The sequence below is a fragment of the Pteropus vampyrus genome, unplaced genomic scaffold (genome assembly GCF_000151845.1).
Source record: "Pteropus vampyrus isolate Shadow unplaced genomic scaffold, Pvam_2.0 Scaffold503, whole genome shotgun sequence".
NCBI classification, from domain to species: Eukaryota; Metazoa; Chordata; class Mammalia; order Chiroptera; family Pteropodidae; genus Pteropus; species Pteropus vampyrus.
The window spans coordinates 1,003,731-1,011,702 of NW_011889284.1; the positions used below are offsets into that span (position 1 = coordinate 1,003,731).

Genomic DNA, 7,972 nt, shown 5'->3' on the forward strand with positions numbered 1-7,972 from the left:
CCACTGGCCACTTAGCTGCGTGACCTTGGCCAGTTTACTTAACTGTTTGGAGCTTTGGTTTCCTCATCTCTAAAGTGGGGACACTAAGACTTACCTGGAAAGGTTAATGTGAGGGTTGATGACATTTGATATAATGAACTCCTTAGCACACCACCTGGCACAATGTGGACACTCAACAAGTGATAGCTGTTACTTTCATTCTCATCAAGAACAATTTGGATGAAAAGTGGGAAGTGAGAGATGTCCCAATGGAGTTGAGCCAGAGAGAGAGAGAGATAAAGAGAGACAGAGAGACAGAGACAGAGAGAGAGAGGGAGAAACAGAGAGAGAACAAGGAAGGCTTTGTGGAAGAGGTGGTACCCAACTCAGGACTTTCCTAACTCAGACTCACCTTGTTGCATTGTGCCTGTAGATCAATCTCCAGGGCCTGGAAAGTGCGCTTCAACTCATGGATGTTACTTTGGCTGCTCTGCAGAGCTGTTGAACTGGCTGCTTCCTGGGCCATGGCCGTCTCCTGGGCCATGGCTGCTGACTGTGAGACCAAGCAAACAGCAGAGACATTGGCATTGGACCAATGGAAATGGAACCTTTGGGAAGTTTGGGCACCTTTCTTTTACCTGCTCTTTATACCAAGCATCCAAATCTTGGTGCTTCTTCTTTATCATAAACTCGTATTCCTGCCTCATATCCTCCAGGACCTTAATCAGATCTTCCCCTGGGGTTGTATCCACCTTCACATCGACCATGCAGTCATTTGACACATGACGTTCCTCCATTTCCTGCATAATAACAGAGAAAGAAAATGAATTGGCTGCGACAATCAGAAAGAGGTATGTTGATTGGCAGCGGTAAATGGATCTTTTAAAAATTCATCTTATGTGGTTGCTACTCTTTCACTGGTTTGATTTGGCTTCTCAATTATTACTTATTGATGACAAAACATTATATGATTTCCCCCCCTTATATTTTCATAAAATAAAGCACCAGACAGGTAATAAACTGGCTTTTATGATTACCGACTGATTGAAAATGTTTCAGCAAGAATTATGCCTGCATAGTGTGTAACGTACTCGGCAAAGGTTCTTGGGTGAAGCGATGACACAGTTAAGCAGTTGAGCATTTTAGATTATAGATTAAAGCTTTTGGGAAGCAGTTCAATAACCCAAAGCCAAAAGGCATAGAGGCTTTTAAGATTTCATCAGTGCTTTAGGAGTCTGTAAGACCAATGCCCATAGGATATTGTGAAAACAAAGAAACCAAAAGAAAGGTTTAATTAATGGTCATTGTCTAACCAGCTGTTCAGCTGTAGGGAGGCTCTTTGATGTTTAGAAGCAATATTGTTTGCCTAAAATAGGGATTGTGTTTCCATCATTTTATCAAAGTCTTAGAGACTTTAGATGGATAGTAATTGTTTGCAAGTCGGTTAAATGTTTCTGTAAATTAAGATTCTTAATTTTTGCCACTAGTCATATTTACCTTGGCCAGTGGCAGATTCTCTTTATTCTTTTGTCCCTCAATTTGCTGCACACTGGGTCAAGGAAGGAAGTCTGGTCTCACACATTTATTTTTACAGTATCATATCAACAAAAAAACCTAGGTAAACATATTGCATTAAAACCATTGACTGATCTATCGTTCATTGCAATTGTGTTTTGGCTGTTGTATCTGGCATTTGAGTAGATAACCTTGGACTTGGAAAAATGAGATGTGTATATGGTTGCTTATGATTATTTAGACTGAAGGACAATGGGACAGGCGTAGAGATGGTGGTTTCTTCTATAGTTATTGAATCACCTAAAATGTGCAAATTTGGAGCTGTGCTGGTGACTCCTGGGGCGCCCTACCTTCTCATGGCGCTTCTTCATGAGGATGAGCTCTTTCCTCATCCCTTCTACCTCCTGCTCCAGGTCTGTTGTGATAATGGTTAGGTCATCCAAGGTCTTTCGGAGACCCTCAACTTCAATTTCCAAGTCTTTCTTGAGGGAGTGTTCATTTTCATACCTTTGATTAGAAGAAAGGGAAGAGCACACCTATTGTTGGAAGGCTGAGGTCTTTGTGAGGATTCACCTTAGTTTAGAGGTGACTTTCCTACTTTTTAGGTTTAATGGGAGCAAATTAATCCACGCTACGTGTTCTTTGTATTATCTGTTTCACGCATTTTTTTCTCTGATGGTGACTCAATGTTACTTTTTTTTTTAATTAGAAAGAATAAAATAATAACCAGTCATATGCACATCACCTAGATTTAGAAACCATTAACATTTTGCCATAGTTGCTTCATCTCTATTCCATTTTGTATTTTAAAGTAAATTAGAGACATTATGGCATTTTATCCCTAAATAGTGTTTGAATGCATCTTTTAAGAAAAAGACATTTAAAAAAAAAACAAGCATAATAACATTATCACACCTAAAAAATTAACAATAACTTTTTAACATCATGTAATTCTTGGTTCATATTCGAAGTTCTTCACACCAAAAAGTGTGTTTTATATCTGGTTTGTTTAAGTATTTATTCTTGTTATGCCTTTTAATTATATTTTAGTAAGATTTTTACATATGGATAATGTGAGATAAGTTTTTCTTCTGAAAAACAGAAACAAAAACAAGAGTAACCCAAACAAAACAAAACAAAACAAAACACCCTCCCATCCCCTCAAACATACCCCACGACACTGTGAAGAAGGAACTTACTTGAGGCTGAAGTCATCCACTGCCATCCGTGCGTTGTCAATGAGAAGAATGATCTGGGCGTTTGTCAGCTTACCATCCACTATCTGTAAAACAGGAACCAAGAGTCAATTCAGTGGGACACAATTCACAGGAAAGTTTCATTTCTGCCCTCTAGTCCCCTGGGTATATGACTTGTTAGCACAGGTGACTTCTTTTTCTGGCAAGGGAACAATGAATAATCAAATCAGCAAGTATTTACTGAGCACTTACTAGGCAGAAAACGTAAGAATGTATTTATAATAAGGATGTGGTCTGCATTGTTTTTTTTTTACATGGAGTTTTGATAGGCTCAGACTGATGCAAATGATGAAAGAATGTTACAGGAAGAGGAAGGAGTGTGATTGTTCAAAATGCCTTCTAACTTTCTAGTATTATGAACATATCTTAGTGTTTTGCTTAAGCTCGTCTGCATCTGAAGATGTTAAAAGTGGTTTAGGTTCTGATCCTTTTCTTATTGTGCACATTAGTGCAATAATTATTTTGGATGAACACAGTTCTTGTGATACCATTCATGTTTCTGATTGGTGATACTGAGCAAAGTAGCACTGATATTGGTTTGTCCAACTAATTTTAAATGAATTTTATAGTACATTTAAACAATGTAAAATATATTTTTTAATAGTCACCTCATACCATAATTATTTTTTTCCCAAAGTGACTATAGTCATATATACATAACTTATAAGTATGTATATGTGTTTGTAAATTATTCCATGATGAGTGTGCCCCAGTTGTGGCTATTAAAATATTAACTGAAATAATTCTTTACCATCTAATGAGGCAGCTTAATAAACTTTAACAGTGTTAAAGTCTCTAATTAAAGACTTTCACTAGATATCTTTACTTTAAAAAGAAAAATATTATTGAAAGTGTCTACCTGAGCAATTATGTGTACATATATGATTTGTAAATACTTCTAGGTAGTTGTTATCAGACTACACATTTGATGTATGTCACTGTCTTCAGGAAAACTGTGTGGAAGATGTCTCAATATCACCAGTATAATAATACTTTTGTGCCAAGTATTGTGCTGAACGAGAAACTGGGAGATTTTCCTTTTACTTCCTGTTGCACCCATCGATGTGAATTTGGGTCAGTCTCTCTCCTCCCTGGGCTTCAATTTCATCATCTGTTAAATAAGGAGTTTGTACTAGAAACAAGTGACTGAGAAGTCCCAGCTCCAAACTTCTGTAACTTAGTTAGAACCAGAGAATCCTGTGACATTCCCATTGTATTTATACAGATAATTCCTTTATTTAGAAAAGATTTTCATAGGACAAAGATATACCTCAATACAAAGGTACCTTTGAAAAATCTGTTCCTATTCAAAGCTCCACTGATTCCATGGAATTTGGTATCATGAATGCACAATAACAGGATTCAGAGGTGGTGATACCACTGGGTCTGTACTCAAAGAGCGGGGCCTGGGACCCTGCTCCAGCATCCACTAGCTGGGTGACCTTACTGAGTGTCAGTTTCTTCATCCACAAAATGGCAATAAAAATAGCCATTTCTCAAAGAGGTATGAGAATTAGATTAGAAGAGATAAAATAAAAGAATGTTGTAAAATACTTAGCATATTCCGGGCATACTGTAGACATTCTAAAAAATTGGTTGAAACTAAATTAGTTCAGAAAAATGTGAATTGCCTAATTTTCTTCTTTAAAATCTAGCACTTTTGTAACTAGAGCCTGCATTCAATAAATTTCAGGATTTATATGTTGAGATGCACTCTCAAACTTTGTCCGTGGTGGGAGATAGCCAGGCTGGCTGCCCCTGCCCATCTTTTTTCTTCTTGTGGTGGTTTCCAAATGGTACTCTGGCTCCGTCCTTTGCTCTAAAAAAGGATTCTGTAGCTCTTTCTTTGTCTTTCCTCTGTGGTGCTTCTTAGGGATTCTCTTACCAAATGCTTTTCCCAACTGGCTCTTTGTTGTTTGCATTTCTAAGCTTATGGGACATAAAAAGTACTACAACTAGGGCTTGCCTTAGTTGTGCACCAAAGTGTTGTCTGACACCCAGAGAAACCATGCGCTATATGCTCCACAGAATTGAGAACATCAAAAATATCACCTGTGGGCTTATATGGCTTTCCCGAGTTAAACTGATAATGCATCCACGTCAAGAGTCTGATTTCCCCAGCCAGCATTCTCATAGTATGTGAGTGGTGAGTTCTGAAATGCACTTGATATAGACCACGTTTAAAAACTGAAGCTACTTCCCACACTCTTCGGGTTACCTGATACAATGTTATGATACAGCCAATATTTCTGAGACATCTTTTGCAGTAATGAACGGATGAGGATGGATTGTGAAATGATATGTGAGGCATGGGTTTTGCATGGTATGTTATAATTAATCACCTGGAATCTCCCCAGGGCCCTGAGTTATTCTTTTAAAAGAATCTAGTTGATGTGTTAGTGCAGCACCATTGCTCCAGGCTGTGTGATCTACTAGGGAGAGGAAAACAGAATTTTTTTTACTGTAAACCAAAATGCCAAATATAGTATTATTATGAGCTATTCTAATATTCTAATATCCCTCTATGTCCAACTCTGTGTTTCAAAGGAGTGGGTTAATTTTGAACTCAACTTCTTAGAGACTTTTTGAGTAACATTTACTATCCCTAAAGTGGGGGCTGTGTCTACTCAGAATGCTTCATGAAGGCCAGGGAAGGGGTCATCCTTGAATAGTTGTGGGACCTTTTTTAAGCCTCTATTTTCTCACCTGCAAACTGGGGAGATTGGGAAAGTCAGACAACCTGAACTTCAAAAAGTTGTTTTCTTCAAGTACAGAGAAAAATGTAACAACTGAAATAAGAAATCCAGGAAAGAGTGGAATTTGAAGCTGAAGAAGCTTCCTATTTAATGTCAGAACCAGAATCCCAGGCTGCCTGGGCAGGGTAAGCCGCCCCCTCCTTGGCACTGGCCTCACTCACTCTTCTCAGTTCTGCTCCAAAGAATTTAAGCAACCACTCAGTCTCAGTCTGCTCATCTACTTACTGGGGATAAAAATACCTGCTTCACAGAATGGAGTAATGTGTATGAAATACGTGCTGTATGATTAACAACACAAATGTAATACATCAACAACAAACAGTATCACTGTGGTATGAGGTTGGCTAGTCAGACCATTCTGATGGAAATTGAGGCCATTGGAAACACACCTGGGTTAGAATCCCAGCTTCTTGCTGGTGACTTTGGATGGCAATTCCACTTTTCTGAGCTTTAGTTCTTATCCAGGGTTGTCGTGAGAATTAAATCAGGCGATATAGAACATTTCCATCATTGCAAAAAGCTTTGGGATGGCACTGATAAGTGTGTGAAACACTCAACACGATGCTTGGCATCCAATAAGTGGTAATAAATGTTTCCCTCCTTTTTCTCCTTTTCCGTCCTTCTCTCTGCTGTTAGCCAATAAATTATTTGACCGGGTATAACCTCACATTTTTTGGGGGGAGATATGTTCTCAGCTGTCTATTTGCAAAAATCCTCTATTCTCCATTCTAAAACCAAAGCAGTTTTATTAACGAAAAAAATATGGTGAGGTTTGTTGAGTCACCTTGTTTTTTTTCTTTTTTCTTTTGTAAAGACAACCATGTACTATATAGTTAAAGTAATTACACAGTCAGTTATTAGGTTGATTATTCAATAATTAGGGTTTATTATGAGAACAGATTTATATTATCTTGATTGGTCCTCCCTACATTCAAGCAAGGATGACTGAGTGTTGAGAAATAATATCTTATAAAGATTGAAAACTTGTGATGCCCTTTCTAGGATAGGTTAAATTACAATCTTGCAGGAAATTTTCTGGGACCGCTTCACGTAAGAGGGAAGTTATATAGCTTTAAAAAATAATCTAGGAGACGACTAAAGTAGGGGGACCTACTTCTAGCCAGTGTTATGAGACATCCTAGAAGGCATAAACTTAACTTTTTAAGTGTTTGGTTGAAAAATTGTTTTTTGAAGAAATCTCCATAACCCATCCGAACTCTAAGACTCCAAAAATTATGTTCATTTTATTATATTTTTCTAGCAATATGCCATTTTCAGAATTGTGAACATCTAGAGCTCAGAACTTCTAGCAGCCCCCAAGAGGAAATATCCAGGGATGTCACAATGATGTGTCTGCTAGTGGAGTGACAGCTTTTAGGGTGATCTCCAAAATAATATAACTCAGTCTTTCTTTACTGGATAATCGCGCTGTTGCCAGTTCTTTGAGGTGGAGCAGAACTGATGTAATAAGGTAAATGCTGTCTTGCGCCTTGTGCACTGAACATGAGGAATGAGTATCAGCCCTTATCATTACTCTTACCATGTTGGCTCATAAGGGACACTGGATAGCAGCTGGATGCCTTAGATGTTTTAGATTTTCCACATAATTTAATGTATGGAAGATTGAATAAACAAAACAGACTTTCCCAAGCCTAAATTTAAGGTATAATAAGAAAATATCCTCAACTACCTTTGTTCACAATTACTTTAAGCTCTTTTGCCATTTTCCTGGAAATCGTTTTAAGTACGTACTGATTTCTCCTCCCATGGTGTTCCCTGGAAATGCAGCCCCCTCTCGAGTTCCCCGGTCACCCAGCATCTTACCTGCTCCTGCAGGCTGCTGATGTTTTCTTCATGTTGGGAGTAATCGTGCTTACTGCCAGGCTCTCTCTGCTGATGCCACTTCAGGATACGACTTTCGAGCTTCACGTTGGCCTCCTCCAGGGCGCGTACCTTGTCCAGGTAGGAGGCTAGGCGGTCATTGAGGTTCTGCATCATCACCTTCCCATTTCCACTTACGAGGGAACTGCCTCTTCCAGGCCCCCAAGACCCTCCAGGTGCCGGGCAGCTTGGCGAGGTGAAGGAGAGGGAGACGCGGACACCCCCTGCGCCCCCATGGACACTGGGAGCCCGGGGGAACCTCCCAGGCCGACCCCAGCCGCCTCCCGTGCCATGAGGGGAGCCAGAGGGGCTCTGGCCGAAGCTGCCCCAGGAGGTCATGGTCCCATCTGTGTGTGGGGCAGGGCCGGGCTCTGCTCTGCTCCCTGGCACTGCAGAACTGAGCCGCCCCAGACTGCCCTGGATGGTTTTATGCCCTTTGCTGTGGGAGTTCCCTTCTCTGACAACTGTACCAACAAGATCCTATCATTGTGCAACGTGTGTTTCCTCTTGGTCAATCTCGAAGTGCCCCGGGCCTTCACACATTGTTGTTGTTTAGAGCCACATCGATAGACCAGTTTGTTTCTC

General features: G+C 39.8%; 1 protein-coding gene across 1 annotated transcript in view; it reads right to left on the reverse strand.

Annotated features, from left to right (window-relative positions):
- The window catches only part of KRT23 (keratin 23), a 16,306-nt gene extending 8,580 nt beyond the window's left edge, over positions 1 to 7,726 (reverse strand). The window contains exons 1-5 of the mRNA XM_011383081.1: positions 7,331 to 7,726; positions 2,694 to 2,776; positions 1,845 to 2,001; positions 618 to 779; positions 392 to 514 (exon numbers count right to left, since the gene is read on the reverse strand). Of these exons, the coding sequence (XP_011381383.1) occupies positions 392 to 514; positions 618 to 779; positions 1,845 to 2,001; positions 2,694 to 2,776; positions 7,331 to 7,726 (921 nt within the window). The remainder of the gene's footprint in view (positions 1 to 391; positions 515 to 617; positions 780 to 1,844; positions 2,002 to 2,693; positions 2,777 to 7,330) is intronic.
- Positions 7,727 to 7,972: the final 246 nt, after the last annotated feature.